At 38.3% G+C, this 16,504-nt stretch overlaps 1 protein-coding gene across 22 annotated transcripts in view; it reads left to right on the top strand.

Moving 5' to 3' along the window:
* nbeaa (neurobeachin a) overlaps positions 1-16,504 on the top strand; it is a 157,116-nt gene that overhangs the window by 76,005 nt on the left and 64,607 nt on the right. For all 22 annotated transcript variants that reach the window (XM_046860587.1, XM_046860584.1, XM_046860601.1 and 19 more), the window contains 4 exons: positions 13,257-13,454; positions 14,102-14,235; positions 15,476-15,584; positions 15,713-15,865. In XM_046860587.1, the coding sequence (XP_046716543.1) occupies positions 13,257-13,454; positions 14,102-14,235; positions 15,476-15,584; positions 15,713-15,865 (594 nt within the window). The remainder of the gene's footprint in view (positions 1-13,256; positions 13,455-14,101; positions 14,236-15,475; positions 15,585-15,712; positions 15,866-16,504) is intronic.

The raw sequence follows: 16,504 nt of genomic DNA, 5'->3' as shown, positions 1-16,504 counted from the left end.
CAAACTGTTGTTTCTTTGCCCTACTTGCTTCTGTTCATGTTTAAGAGGCAGCTTTTTTAGTCTGAACACAAACAAAAGTTCACTATTGCAAAAGTGTCAGTCAGGGTGCTGTGTTCAGCAGAGTGCACAACATCCTTTCAGGACCTTCTTGCATTTCAAGCAATATAGCTTTCATTCCACTCTTCTCTTTAGGGTCAGAAAAATCTGTTCCAGAAAGGCACATTTTGTCAAAATTAATTCAAGCTTGAGCAGTGTGTGTGTGTGTGTGTGTGTGTGTGTGTGTGTGTGTGTGTGTGTGTGTGTGTGTGTGTGTGTGCATGAATGAATGTGTATCCATGCTACAGGAGCCTTAATGTTTTGGCAGTTGGATTCATGGATTTTGATGTATTAATTTTCTTTTTTTACGTAGATTTTTGGCTGTACAGAACTTTGTGTCTTAAAATGTCCATTATTGACATGTCAAGGTTTTCAGGGATATGCATTTCAATTAAGCATCCTTCATAAACTATAATGTTTTTAAACCCCTAAATGCTTTTAAGGTACATTGAGAGATGTTTTGTCTGGGTCTTGGCAGCACTGTGGCAGCCTTTAAGACTTGAAAGATCCATCCACATGAAGTGCTATGATCCCATACACCTTTAGTTTAGATGGGGACGTGATAAAGTGAAAAACAGGATCCTGTGAAAAAGGCAGTGCACTGAGTGAAATCTGTGAGGTGAAGATGATTTAAAGCTTTGACTTAACAGCATTCAAGGCCTGTGCGGTAGTGCTCTTTAATGCATTAGAGCTTCCTGTCAAAGTCCTCAGTTGGTGTTCTGGTTTGAGAGGACAGGCTATTTGATACAGGTGACTTGGCTGAAGGAGAGAATTTAAAGACTGCAGATTTGGACAACTGATTTAAACAGCTCGCCATGTGCAGTTCTCATGCTGATGATGCAGTCTGGGAGCAGTGTGGCGTCAAAGAAACCTGGAATTGAAAGTAGTCCATCTAGTGTTTAAATTTCTTGCTAGTTCTGACATTGGCAAATTTTTGTCCAGCTAGACAAAGTCAGAACACTAAGCTATATGAACCATTAAGGGCAGCAACAGGTTGAATGGTTCCACCTTGCCATGAATTACCTGAGACTGATTCATTCATAATTAGCCTCACTGAGGGCAACTCATTTGCTGGTGCTGTACAATGGTATAGTGTATGCACAATCAAGGTATTGTATTTTTGCATCCAGGTGTGGAAGCCTATCTCTGGAAAAGGTATAGGTGGATCTCTTTGCCAGTGGCATATTAAAATTATTGAAAGTTGTGGTTATTTCCGGGAAATCTAGGCAATCGTGGAAGCTTGGGCCCATAACTGTCAATAACATTTGTTATATATTTCCACCATTGCCTTTGATTCTTTCTCTTCTATAGAATTCAACAACTAGACCAATCTTTTTTTCCTGAGTTAACCAACAAGACCTTGATTTCCCTGCTCTAGGGGACTCGAAACGTGGTACAGATTTTACTTAAAGGTTTTACATGGTCCATTTATCCATGTTGGTTTTGTAGTTTTGAAGTCTGCATACTCCAATCCAGGTGAAATTTTATGGCAACAGGTCTGATGAGTGACCTTGGCACACAAGGCCAATTTTACAGGGTCTGTTTGCAAACACTAGGCAGAGCAAATTGTGATACCCACATTTGGAATCTACTATAACCCAGGTTAGTGGACCATCAGGCCATATCCTGGCCTATATCACCCATCTCCAGAAATATATATTTAAACCCTGATAATAGATAATGTATTGCCAGCACTAACCCAGATTTCTTCTCGTATGCTGCTAAGACAAAAGAGGCATGGCTAATCAGCTGTAAGGCCTAAGTTGGCTGGCTCTGCAATAAGCAACATGCTGTATGTACAGTATGCTAGTCATAAGCCTACTCGACTATAGGGGGTGTGGAGTATAAAAAGGAGATATTGCCGTGGGCAATTGCCTGCTTACAATCTGAATAAAATCAGGTTCAGGTAGGAAAGTTGTTGTTATACATAAAATGTATAACAATGAGGCAGCTCTTATACCAAGTATAACACATATAACACTGAACTCTACTTGGGAAGTATAGGTGTAGGAGAAAACCCAGACTGCAAAATGATGTCTGAGATAAACCTTTCTAAAAACCTGTTGTGTTCAACTTCAGGGCTTTTTACAATCTCTGATGACTTCTCTGCAGGACTTTTTCTCTTTTTCTTTCTACTCCTTTTCACTAGCCCACCTACAATCACAGTAGAGGTGCCTCCTTCTCATTACACTCTTTTTCATCCATCTGATTGGACATCTCTGCTCACTCCACTGATAGGAACTGATTGCTACTGAAGCTCAGATCCCATTCACTACATGTAATATGTTTCTCAGTGTGAGGATGAGGAGTGAAAAGGTCTTGTCATTATTGATTAAACAATTAATGGCCTAATTTCCGAGGCGAGTAGGTGAAATTGATGCCATCAATGTGAAAAATCCTTATTCAGCTGTAATAAGAGGAATTCTCATATGTGTGTTTGTGTGTGCATGTGTGTATTTCAGATGATCTTTAGGATCGTGGGGAAATCACCACACATTGTCTAATTAACTGTGTTCAGAACTTTGAGTCTATTCAAAGAAATTTCTGAATAACTACAGTAAATTGCAAGATTCCATAAGAATGCTTTAAATTGTTGTGGCAGGTGTTGGAAGATCCATGAAATATAAATTGGATTTTAGAGAATCACTGCTGGTAAAGGAACTGTTTGGGAGACTTCATGGAGCATCCTTAGATCTTTATTGTTCTTGGATCTGGATGTAACATGTGGGGTTTTCTTTATTTTTTGCTGTGAGAAACATGCAATTATATGGTATGATTATGCCAAGTATGAAATAAAGTCTTTCTCCCACTCTGCTCTATTTGCCTCATACAGCTCTGTCTTCTTTCTTGTCTCTGTTTCTCTCTCTCTCTCTCTCTCTCTCTCTCTCTCTCTCTCTCTCTCTGGGATGTCCCTCTTCTGAACACTCTTGACTCATCATGGCTGCTCCTGACGGGGGGTTTTAATTATTCAGTAGCAGAGTGAAGCTGCTTGCGGCTCCATTTTCTCTCACTGCTTCTCACACTAACCACAAATGCATCAAACGAACAGAAGCTGTAGATTATTCATGGCACTGTGTGTGACAGTGTGTTAATGTGCTACAGTCAGTCTACAGGACTACGTAATGCCAATAACTGGCAAGTAACTAAAACTTAAATTTGTATAAATGATAGGCAAAGGTAGAAAATTCAAACTGTAATTTTTCAGCTTGTGCAGTCATAATAAATAACATTAAGTATATTGGTCATAAGAAGAGCAGATAGCAGACAACAATAAAACTAATCTGAGAACCAGTTTTAAAACATGGACATAGATTCTTTGGGGGACCAAAGAAATCACGTGTGTGATTCCAGTGCTTCTGATTACAGCATATTTTGAGGCTTCCTGTTCAAGAAAGGCTAGTTTAAATTTAATAGGCCATACGGTTGTAGCATTACACAAAATGCTGTCTTCATGGCCATAGCGGAGTGATGTATATGGATTTTAATTAGCTATGGCCTTTCCGTTTAATTAGCTAAGGCCCTGAACATGACCGAATCTATAATGTTGTATATTGCAGAATGAACATTGATAGTAACACTGTCTGTATTACTCATTAGAAGATTTAAGATAAAAAGAAAAATAATGTCAGTAATAATTTCATGTTTAATCTATTTTATGTTTTTAAGAAAATATAACGTCTTTCTATGCAATGCATGTTCCAGGTTTATTTAAAATCATGCTTTTCATGAGGACTGAATTGTGATTTATCATAGTGTTTCATTTATTATTAATGTAGCTCATATTGTGTTTTTTTATTGTATTGCTGAACAACTAATCAATCAGGCAGAAGTGGAAAGAGTAATAAAATATTTTACTCCAGTAAAAGTTCTGTTACTTTAATCAAATTTTACTTAACTACAAGTAAAGTTACCGGTCTAAACTATTCAAGTTAAAGTAATAAGTAACTCATTTAAAATGTACAATGTTTTAGAAACAGCGGGGGGGGGATGGAGGATATAAAGGAGATATAAATCTCAAACTAGTTGTTTTTAATTGAAGGTACACATTTACAGATGTTCAGAAGTTCAATAACAAAAAATGTAAAAAATGAAATTTAAAAAAATCCACTACACTCCATGATTTGAGTCGTAAGAGTTTTGCACTCTCGCAGCTAAAATAAAATCTCCTGTTAAAATGTTATTTATGATAATGAGAGAAATTGCAAATGCAGATTCAGAATTCAGACAGTGAACGCACGCATTGAACAACCGGGCATTTTCCGCAGTGACAAATCAAGTCTTCACAATGCTAATAAAGCCAGCCTAATTGTGCATTGACAATTTTGTCCCTGGTGAATTTCTAACCCTGGTGCTAACCTACATTTGCAATGTCCCAAACTGATGCAAAGCACCAGTCCAATGATTATGTAAACTAAAGATGCAGTAATGCTGCAGAACCTGTCAAATTTGGTACTCGTCACGTCATGACAACTGGAAAATGTTTCAGCACTCGCCGCATGCTCAGAACTCGACCACAACTCTCATGATGAAATTCTTGATCACTTCAGTCTCTTGGTGAAGCAGATGCATAAAGAGTCTCATGTTAGCTCACAAACAATGCTTTTTGTACATTTTAAATCTGAATCATGGGTCCTAAAGTGTTTAAAAATGCCTTTATGCATTTTATGCTTTATTATTCCTTATACAGTACAGTCCTGCATTAAAAAAATACTTGTTTGGTACTCGTCAGTTTTTAGAATGAATTACAGACGAGTATTACTGTATAAGTCTTAATAACTGACTTCAACATGCTTGTGCAGGTTTGATGACGAGTTTTTAAAAGCTGCCAGTTCCATCAGCTGCCAGTTTGGGCAAACACAACTTACACTGCATAATAAAGCTGTTGCCTTTCTTGCATTTGATGTCAAAGTGGTCACTTAAAATTGGCCAGGGCTTTGTTTCATAAGAATTTTTTCTTCTGAGTTTAGTGAATTTGTTCTCCACCTATTAATTAATCGATTTTTGCCCCCTTGCATTATTTATTATTCTTTTTTTTTCCTTTTACTCTGTAATGGATATGTTTTAAAATGCACTACAACACATATACAAATACAACAAACAAATCATATTTAAGTAAAAGTAAAATTACAGATTTTAAAAATTACATAAAAAAAAGAAGTACAGAAATAAAACAGGACAGTTACAGTAACGCAAATAAATCTACTTCGTTACTTTCCAACTCTGTCAATTGTTATAAATAACTGACAGTCTGTATTGTCTTTCATGTAATATTACTGTGGAAGTCTGTGGCACATTTGCTAGCAAATTTAGTTGTTCAATTAGATGTAGTTTTATTAGTATAGCACTTTGTGCAAAGTAATGAGTGTGTGTTAGAGAAGTGAAGAAAAGAGTGCAGGCAGGGTGGAGTGGGTAAAAGGAAAAGTTTATAGGACTGTGGTGAGACCTGCGATGTTGTATGGTTGAGAGACAGTGGCATTGAGTAAAAGACAGGAGGTGGAGCTGGAGGTAGCAGAGCTGAAGATGTTTAGGTTTTCGTTGGGAGTAACGGCGATGGACAGGATTAGAAACGAGTTTATTAGAGGGACAGCACATGTAGGACATTTTGGAGACAAGGTGAGGGCGGCGACATGGGGTATATCGGTAGAAGAATGCTGAGGATGGAGCCACCAAAAAGGAGGAAAAGAGGAAGGCCAAGCAGGAGATTCATGGATGTGGTGAGGGAAAACATGCAGATAGTTGATGTGAAAGAGGCAGATGTAGAGGACAGGGGAGGGTATGGAGACGGATGATCCGCTGTGGTGACCCCTAATGGGAGAAGCCAAAAGTAGAAGAGGTAGTATAGCACTTATAAAACGAACATTGTCCAACAACAAATTTACACAAATAAAAAAAAGTACAAATATAGATTTAAGCATCATAAAATTAGCCAGTAGTGTCAGTGGCAAGGAAAAACACTCTGAGATGTTAAGAAGAAACCTTGAGTGGAACCAAATACAAAAGAACCCATCCTCATCTCTGTGACCGGAACATGTATTTATTATTTTTCCATCAGTTGTTCAGTGGTCGGCACTTGAACTGTTCTTGGCAATTGTAGCCTCAAGCCATTGAAACAGTCTGTTTATATTATTTACAGTCCTGGTCCATCTTCATGGTTTTTGAGATTAGCCTTTGACAGTAATCTCATGGATCTTTAGGCTGTTCATGTGGAACCATCCCTGGATGCAGTCTTCAATTAAACTCAGAGATGGGGCATGAGGATGAATCAGGCAGGTCTGGAACAAAAGGGACAGGATCGCTGGCACATCGAGAGCATGTTTAACTAAGGGGGTGGTGAGGTGGATATGAGGGATCTCTGGGGTATAAAACAGCCGCACTACACCACCATCAACAAACTTGAGTAAACACTTGAGAGTGGGGGGAGGACAGTATCCAAACATCCCAGTTCATGAAAACACTTTATAACTAAGATCCCTCCAGATCTGCTCATTTACTGAAGAGAAACCTATTCACAAAAGGTTTAACTAAACAAATATGTTTCCCGACTTTACTATACTGGGACTTGACTGTGTCTGAGTCCCAAGCACTAATTGGCAGGCTAAATAAGTTAAACATGCTCTTGAGGTACCAGTGATCCTGTCTCATAACTGTGGAATTTTGTAAGAGGAAGCTGAGCCCTACATGACCAAAGCACCTTTGTCTTATCCACTTGACAATATCTTACCTTGATTATAAAACATATAATAACCTGTTTTGCACATAAATTAACTGGAAACCTGTCAGAAATTCTTCTTCATTTTGTCTTACATGTTTTTGTGTTATATGTACTATTCAAATATTAATCTTTTACCCAATCACTGTACAGCTGGCTCCTTGGAATAGATCTTTTTCAGCAGTTTCAAACAAACAATAACTAATAAGAAAAGCTTGTTTCTTTCTAAGTATACACATTGTTCATTTGGGTCTATAGTGCCCTTCAATAATTTTGGCACTCTTTCAAAAAACGTTTTTATATAGAAAGAAAATAAAACTTTTGTAAATATGTGTGGCACAATTATTGGTACCCTTTCAATCATTTAAAAGAAACAAAATTGCTTCTCCCCCTTACCTAATGAGGTTGGAGAATACATGGCAAGGGATCTAAGACCATTCCTCAGCAGTGGCAGGACTATGTATATATATTTTTGTGTATCCAAATGATCCAAATATGTAAAGGTTTTTGTTAGACACAGCCAGATGTCCATTTAACAGCCCTCAAAAAATTTAAGAGCCATCACCATAATTTAACATGGGGGGTGAGGTGTTTTTCCATATGGCTACCTCTCTTTGTATGCCAAACTTACCTCTGGTGTTTATTTACAAAAAGCTATATTTTGGATCATCTGATCATAAACCTGATCCTATTTGAAGTTCCAGTAGTGTCTGTCAAACTGAAGAAACAAGTTTGTTCTTGGATGAGATTAGAGGCTTTTTTCTTGAAAACCTTCCAAACAACTTGTGGTGACATTGGATTGTAGTTTTGAAAACATTCTGAGATCAACCTGAAGCAAATTTCTGCAATTCTCCAGCTGTTTCTAGAACCATCTTCAAAGTATGTTGAGACAATACTGACACATATCCTGTTTGAGTTTGATAAATTTTCAGTAGACTGGAACTTAATTGCCCTGATGATGGAAATGGATTTTTTTCCCCCTTCTCTCTACCTTATAGCCACAACCCCTTTTTGAAGCTCAACAACCTTTTGCAACACATCACAGCTAGGATGAATGACTAAGGAGAAGTTGACCTATGTACTACCTCACATTTCAACCTGTCATGGTTAAACAATTTTCTCTACTCAGTCATCCAGGTGTACTAAAAATAATTTTAAGTGTCCATGACAATATACTGTGACAATATATTTAACTCTAATTAATTCATAAGGATGGCAATAATTGTATCACATGTATATTCAACAAAGATGTATATGTTTTAAAAAACTGTGTTATGCTTGCAGTTGTTGTGTAATTATTGGATTTCTGAGAGTGGAGTATTTTTCTGTAATTTTTTGGTCATATTCAGCATTGTATATTGTGACTGTGATATCCACTGCAGTATGTTAATTGACATAATTCAACGCCAATCTGGGTAAAGGTGTTTATTTGATCGTTTGTTTTTAATGCAGCATTTTTTTTATATTTATAGAAACTTAACGTATTAAGTGAATGCTTGTGTGTGCCCATGTGTATCTTTGTGTGTCTGTGTGTGTCCGTGTCCATGCTAATAAGGACATTTTAGCAGAGGATGTCCAGATGTCAGAGCAGCATGCAATGTCTAAGCTGGCTTTGAGTACCATGTGCTGGAGGTGTGATTGAGGTGACCTTGTGAATGTGTGTGTGTGTGTGTGTGTGGTGTGTGTGTGTGTGTGTGTGTGTGTGTATGAAAGTGTGAGTGTGTGTGTGTGTCTTTGTGTTTAATTTAAGCCTGGATCATTTTAGCATTTCCAGATTAAATGACTGAGACATTGGTTCAATTTGTTCTAGTGTCTGTATGAGGAGTGTGAGACAGGAATAAGTACACTAGTTACTGTACTTGACTAGCTTTGCCTTTACTTATACACTCACAAGTTTACTTAATTTAGAACTGCTCCCAGACTGTTGATAATTGATTGAGGTCTGGTCTGTATGTTCTTTATTTTAATCAATTTTGCATTATTCTGGTATATTCTGCTTTATTTTGCATTATTCATATTATATGTTCATCTACGTTATCTCACAAAAAGAAATACACCCCTCTCAACCATTTTATTATTTGTTCTTTAAAGACAATACTATAAAAAAAAAGTGAATATTGACTATAATTTAGAGTAGTCAATGTGTATCTTGTATACCAGTACAGATTTACTGTCCTCTAAAAATAACTCAACATACAGCCATTAATGTCTAAATAACTGGCAACAAAAGTGAGTACACCATGAGAACATGTAAAAAAACAAAGTGTAAGTACCATTGTCATCTACTGCTGTTAGATTAATCCTCCTGGGCATGGAATTCACCAGAGCTGCAAAGGTTGTTGCTGGGATCCTCTTCCACTGCTCCATAATGACTTAACAGAGCTGCTGGATGTTAGACACATGATGCTTCTCCACCTTCCGCTTGAGGATGCCCCACAGGTGCTAAATAGGTTTCAGGTCTGGAGAGATAATTGGGAAATCCGTCTCCTTCAGCTTACTCAGCAATGCAGTTGACATCTTGGCAGTGTGTTAGGGGTCATTTTCATGTTGGAAAGCTACCGTTTGGCCCAGTTTCTGAAGGGGGCCGTCATGTTCTGCTTCAGAATGTCACAGTACATGTTGGAATCCATGTTTCCCCTCAATGAACTGCAGCCGCCCAGTATACCAGCAGCACTCATGCAGCCCCGGACCATGATGCTTCCACCACGATGCTTGACTGTAGGCAAGACACGATCTTCTGTGCAATTCAATTCATTTTTATTTGTATAGCGCTTTTAACAATGAACATTGTCTCAAAACAACTTTACACAGATAATGTGGTGTTAAGATTTATGTTTTTTTTATAAGTGTAAGTTTGTAATCCCTGATGAGCAAAACTGTGGCAAGGAAAAACTCCCCGAGATGGCATCAGGAAGAAACCTTGAGAGGAACCAGACTCAAGAGGGAACCCATCCTCATCTGGGTTGCACCGAATGTCCATATATTACTCCATATATTACAGATAAACAATTGTGTGGTGTGCAGTGACTGTGATCAGATGCAAACTGTAGTCCTGGGTCAGTGTAGCAGACTTTTGACAATAACTACAGTCAAAATCCATCTTCAAAGCTCCTGTTCTTACTTCATAATTTCATGGATGCCCAGGCATGAGAAAACCATCCGCAGCTGCACAGAGTGGCCTCCAATCAAAGAGAACACTGTCCAGAGGCAGGCCAGGACAAAGTGGGCAGATCCAAGGATGGGAGAGGGGCAGCAATAGTGGAACCTCAGGAGCATGTTTAACTTGACCAAGAGAGAGAGAGAGAGAAGATGGGTGACAGGGAGAGAAGGATTATGGATTATTGTGTGTCCATATTGTTGTATGAAAGTTAAGGACACTGTGAAGTTGGGGACTCCAGCAAGACTCGCTATGGCAGCATAACTAAAAGGGAGAACCAGAAGGTAACACAGACATGAGGAATCTCTGGGATAAGAGACGGCCCACCACACCACTGTCAAGAAACCTGAGTGAACATGTGAGAGTGAGGGGACGACAGCATACAAATATCCCAGTTCACCAAACACTCTCCAGATCTGCTCCTTTACCTAAGAAAAATCTACTGGTAAAAGACTTGTCTAAATAAATATGTTTTCAGCCTTGACTTGAACACTAAGACAGTGTCTTAGTCCCAAACACTGATTGGCTTTATAAGAAACAGATCTGGCCCCTGCTGTAGTCTTCATTATATGAGGTACCAACAAATAGCCTGCACCCTTGATCTAAGTAGGCATGAGGGATCATATTGGTAGAGAAGTTCACTCAGATACTGCGGCACAAGACCGTTAAGTGCTTTATACATTAGTAGTAGTATTTTATAATCAATGCGAGATTTAATTGGGAGCCAGTGTAGAATTAAAACAGCTGATGTGGTAATATTTTCCAGATATAGTAAGGACTCTTGCTGCTACATTCTGAACTAACTTATTTATGCACTTACTTGAACACCCAGACAGTAAAGCGTTACAGTAGTCTAATCTAGATGTAACAAAAGCATGAACTAGTTTTTCTGCATCCTGTAACGACATCATATTTCTTATTTTTGCAATATTTCTAAGGTAAGGTAAGACTAGGGTCAATAATTATAAAAACAATACACTAAAGACTTTGACCGCTGTACACACTGACACAGAAACACCATCCAGAGATGCTACGTATTGGAAAGTTTACTTCTAGCTGCGTGTGGTCCTAGTAAAACTACTTCCATCTTATCCGAGATGAGTAGAAGAAAGTTATCAAGCATCCTTTGTCCTTTACATACTCCTCAACAGTGTGAAGATGATCTCTCTGATCTGGCTTTGCTGAAATATACAGCTGTGTATCATTAGCATAGCAATGGAAGCGAATACCATGTTTATGCATAGTTTCACTCAGAGGCAGCATATATAAAGAGATAAGCAGTGGGCCAAAGACAGATCCTTGCAGAATACATAATTTACATGTTCCACTTGTTATATCTTCCTTCTACAGCTTGCTCTGTTTTAATTGTAGACATTAGACATTAATACATTCAAAATCATATCTACACCCTAATTGCTCACACACACAATGATGAGAACGGTTTTGTTATAGATGGAGGGGATGAAAAAGGTGGTTCTTCTTAGGTGTCTTAGATACACACACTCACACATTTCTGTATGCTCATTATTTTCCATATTTTAGTTTATATATAATCTGTGTTTTTTATTGCATGAATAAAAATCAGCACGTGTCTACACTTAAGGCTTATAAAGCATTTCCACTCCCATCTGTACTGCTACCCCCAACACAAACACACACACGTTTCTTGAATAAATTTACTTTCAGAATTAATCAGCAGCGTGTTAACACTGTAACCCTCTTGCAGCTGTCAGTATGTATTTGTTCTTAATTGTACTGGTTAAAATTACAGCTCGGTTACAAACTAAATTCACTTGCACACTGTGTATCGAAGGCACGTTGGCTTTTAAAGTCAGGATAAAAATACTTTTAATGTAAATATTTTAAACCTCTTATATATGTACACAAGTTTACCCAACATCATTAAATCACCTTTTCAAAGTCTTTCAATGCATATGAATAAAAAAGATGTAAACACAAGTTTTATCAGCTTAGAGATATGTGCTATAGGATCAGTGACGATGGGTTGTTGTAGGGAATATGTGTAGGACAACGTGCTCAGATCGTTACTTGTGACGGCCTAATGGCGTTTCTGCAGAGGCAGCTGATCCATGTGCCATTAGATAGATGGCACCTCGGTTACTTCATTAAGATAATCAAGTCAAGTCAAGTCAAGTTTATTTGTATAGCGCTTTTCACAACAGACATTGTCTCAAAGCAGCTTTACACAAATCAACAGTGATGGTGAATGGTGTGCATTTGTCCCTGATGAGCAAGCCGTGGCGACTGTGGCAAGGAAAAACTCCCTTAGATGTTATGAGGAAGAAACCTTGAGAGGAACCAGACTCAAAAGGGGAACCCATCCTCATCTGGGTGACATCAAGAGTTTGATCATAAATCTTTCAACAATACAGAACACTGGAGAGTGAGAACTAACATGATTACTGGAGTATAAGATTATAAGTAATGTTCTTTCTGCAGTCTTAAACAGTCTATATGGTTAGTAGCTCCGAGTTTTATAAGCTCAGCATTTGTGATAATGCACCCATGCATGTGCTTATGCTGTGATTTAGGAATTGAAGCAGCTTAGTTACATTCCGCTGCATTAACACCCACAGAGGTTCAGCACTGAAAAGATGAGAGGTTGAGCTGATATTTTATAACCTGTTTTTTCTGCATTATTTCAGGATGGCATGAAGAACACACAAACAGATCTCACCTCATGGGTTTAAACACATGATTATGTTTTGGATTCAGAGTGCTTATAATGTTATGCCCTCGACCAGAGAAAGTATAATTCCTAAGCAAAGAACATAAGCAGGCAGTTTTATATTTGTGTTGTACACATTCTTTCTCTACACATAAATGTATTATAGAGTACATACAGTACATTTTAGTGAGACTTCACAGTACCATCTCCAACAGGCTTTTACATCATTGTACATACTCACAACACACAGTAGAACATGCAGATGTTGGGATGTTTTTCCAGTGTACTGGTTTGTTTGCACTGTAAATATTCAGATACAGAAAAATAAATGTTTGTTATTTAGAAAATATATGCATCTATTTTTAAATTCACTTTATAAATGAGTTATTACAACCCCTTTGTTTAACATCAGCAACTCTGTGGTCACCTAGAACATGGATCTAAATGTGAACTTTGTGCTGTTGAATATGTAAATATTGTGTAGCAGCTGTATCCAGATTTCTTGCATTCTGTTATTTGATTTAAGCATTCATAACTGTGTGTAATTCACTTGTATTATATTGTGTATATATATTAATGATTTTCTTTTTTGCCATTCTACACAGAGCACCTTTAAGTTTAAATCAGAGAGTGATATCCACTTGGCTGAACACCATAAGCAGGTGTTGTATGATGGGAAGTTGGCCAGCAGCATTGCCTTCACCTATAATGCAAAGGCCACCGATGCACAACTTTGCCTCGAGTCCTCACCACGGGAAAACGCCTCGATTTTTGTCCATTCACCCCATGCCCTCATGCTCCAGGTTAATACACACCACACGTGTGTAAAAAGTTTTTAACATGAAACATTGGTTAATTTCATCTGTATCTACACTATCTGGACAAAGGTTTGTGGACAATCAATCCATAATATTTGTATTTGTTTTTTGAACATCCCATTTCACATTTAGTTCCTATTTGCTACTGTAATAACTTCCACTCTTCTCAGAAGATGTTACACTCGATTTTGGAGTGTGTTTTTGGAGATTTGTGCTCATTCAGCCAGAAGGTTGTTAGTAAAGTCAGGTGCTGATGTAGGGTGAGGAGGCCTGGGGTGCAGTCAGTGTGCCAATTCATCCCAAAGGTGTTCATTAGAGTTCGAGGTCCAAGCTCTATAGGAGGGCCACTCAAGGTCTTCCATTGCAACCCATGAAAAACATATTTTCATAAAGCTGGCTTTGTCTACAGGGGCATTGTCAGGCTGGAACAGGTTTGGGTCTCCTAGTGGGAAGACCCAAATATGTCTGGAGAGGTCAGGTATCACAATGCATTTGTCCATATAGTGTATATTTAACATCTCGCTCTAAAGTGACTACAAAAAAATTCTCCCTATTTGTTGAATAAGTGTGGATTTTGTGCCTGGTTATTGTCACTTTAATGTCTGTGGTTTATGCATTATTTGTGTCTATAGGACGTAAAGGCCATAGTCACCCACTCCATTCACAGTGCTATCCACTCCATCGGCGGCATACAGGTACTGTTCCCGCTCTTCTCTCAGCTTGACTACAGGCAACCCAATGACAACCCTGTTGAGACCACCGTGTGGTGAGTGCGCGCACACACACACACACACACAGAGACAAACCCAGACGATTATTTTAACTATCGCTGTCTTTTCCCGATAATCACTTTGTAGCTCTTGCTATGTGTGTATACATACACACACACACACACACACACACACAGAGAAGAATGTTCTGATCAAATTCAGATCTGTATAGTCATCTCGCTGCTGTGTTCCCTCAGTTTGCAGGCACAAACAATCGTAGATCTGTAGTACTGCTGGCAGGCATCATCAGTACAATCTAGATCTGCAGTGCATCAGTGCCGAGCCTCTAGGGAGCTTTTTACTAGTGTGAGAAAAAAAACAAGCTTTATGTGAACATGAGTTAATGCCTTCACCCAGCCGCTTTGCTGTGCAGCCAGCTGAGAGAGTCTGTGAAAATGGAAGTGGGAAGAGCAAAGGGGGTGGTGGGAATAAGCAAGAAGGGGAGACAGAGGACAGGCGAGAGTGAGCTGAGGACTTCATCATGACTTTCAGTGCATCAAGCACATCATTCAGCTGCAGAGCCCCATCAGCGCAGCTATGCTGCCATTGGGAAATGATTCAGAAAGTGTGTTAGCATGTCCATATCGATTGCTACCAAGGATCAGTTGTTTCACTGCAAGCTATTTCAGTAAACAAGATTACATAAAGCAGCAGTGACAATAATCAGCATCTGATGTGGTGATGTTCATACAGATATTGCATTGGAAGATACACCTGTGAGTTGACTGGTTGTTTCATGTAAATATTTTAAAGTAATTTAATGAGCATACAAATGGAGAAAAGGGATAAAATAGTACACACTTTATTTATTTATTTATTTGTATTTTTTTTATTTAAAAAGCTTAAAGCACAACAGCACCTCGGGCTCCAATGTTATATACACACCACAACATGTGTTAATACGTGTTCTCATTCAGACATTACGAATTTCAGTAATGGCCTAAACATGTCTCAGCCTCCAGTGTTATTATCTTGGACATATAAATGTGAATGTGTATTCATACTGAATAATATATGAGTGTGATTAATTATATAAATACATTGTAATATTTCCTCAATAAATTGGCATGTATCGCATATGCTGATAAGTGTGAAAGGTGTGTCACATGGAGTTTGTGTGTAAAAAACAACAACCTTGCTTTGGTTACTAAGTCTATAGTTAGAGCTGAAGTCCTTACACAGAAAGTAAGGAAAAAAGTCTGTTTATGTGTGTGCATGTGTCTGTGTGCTGCACAGTGCCACCCTCCTAGCTTTCTTGGTGGAGCTGTTAAAGAGTTCTGTAGCCATGCAGGAGCAGATGCTTGGAGGAAAAGGATTCCTGGTCATTGGATACTTGTTAGAAAAGGTGAGATGCTGCAGTGAAGCAGTGATGAGAATAATGTGACTGTTTTATATAACTGAGTTACATCATCCATATTATCTCCCTCACTGCCTCTCCCAATCTCTCTGTGTGCCTCTCTCTCGCTCTCACAGTCGTCCCGTGTGCACATCACCAGGGCTGTACTGGAGCAGTTCCTCTCCTTTGCTAAGTATCTAGATGGCCTGACACATGGAGCTCCTCTCCTAAAGCAGCTGTGTGACCATGTCCTGTTCAACGCAGCCATCTGGATTCATACACCTGCAAAGGTCAGGACAATGCTGTAAAAATTTTGAGTAGTGTTAAATTTAAAAAGATCAGAATTTCTTGTCTACTTTAATTGTCTACTTCATAGTATTTATATTCAGATGCATTATACATGGACAGGTATGGTGGGCAAGAAGTGCAAAACACATTAACAAATCCGAAAACAAAATAACATGCGAAAACAAAATAACAAATGCAAATACAAATGAACAAATCCAAAAACAAATGAACAAATCCGAAAACACAACGACAAGTCAGACAAACCGGAAAAGGTAGGTATAGATTGTGAATTGGAAACTTACCGATCAGTGGACGAGACACCTGTCATTCCCCTGTATATCTTGAATGACAGGTCTCTGTTTAATGATCTGTAAGTTTCTATTCACAAACTATACCTACCTTTTCTGGTTTGTCTGAATCGTTGCACGAAACACATTAACAAATTTGAAAACACAATGACAATTCAGACAAACCCGGAAATAAGAATAGAAACTTATAGATCATTGGACAAGACACCTGTCATTCAAGATATACAGGAAGTATGAATCTTATAACTACCTTTTCCGGTTTGTCTGACTTGTTGTTTTGTTTTTGGATTTGTTAATGTGTTTTTGGATTTGTTATTTTGTTTTTTAATTTGT

This window comes from Silurus meridionalis, chromosome 11 (assembly GCF_014805685.1).
Source record: "Silurus meridionalis isolate SWU-2019-XX chromosome 11, ASM1480568v1, whole genome shotgun sequence".
In the NCBI taxonomy this organism is placed as follows: Eukaryota; Metazoa; Chordata; class Actinopteri; order Siluriformes; family Siluridae; genus Silurus; species Silurus meridionalis.
The sequence above is the reverse complement of the archived record's forward strand: the minus strand, read 5'-3'. Positions and strand labels throughout refer to the sequence as shown.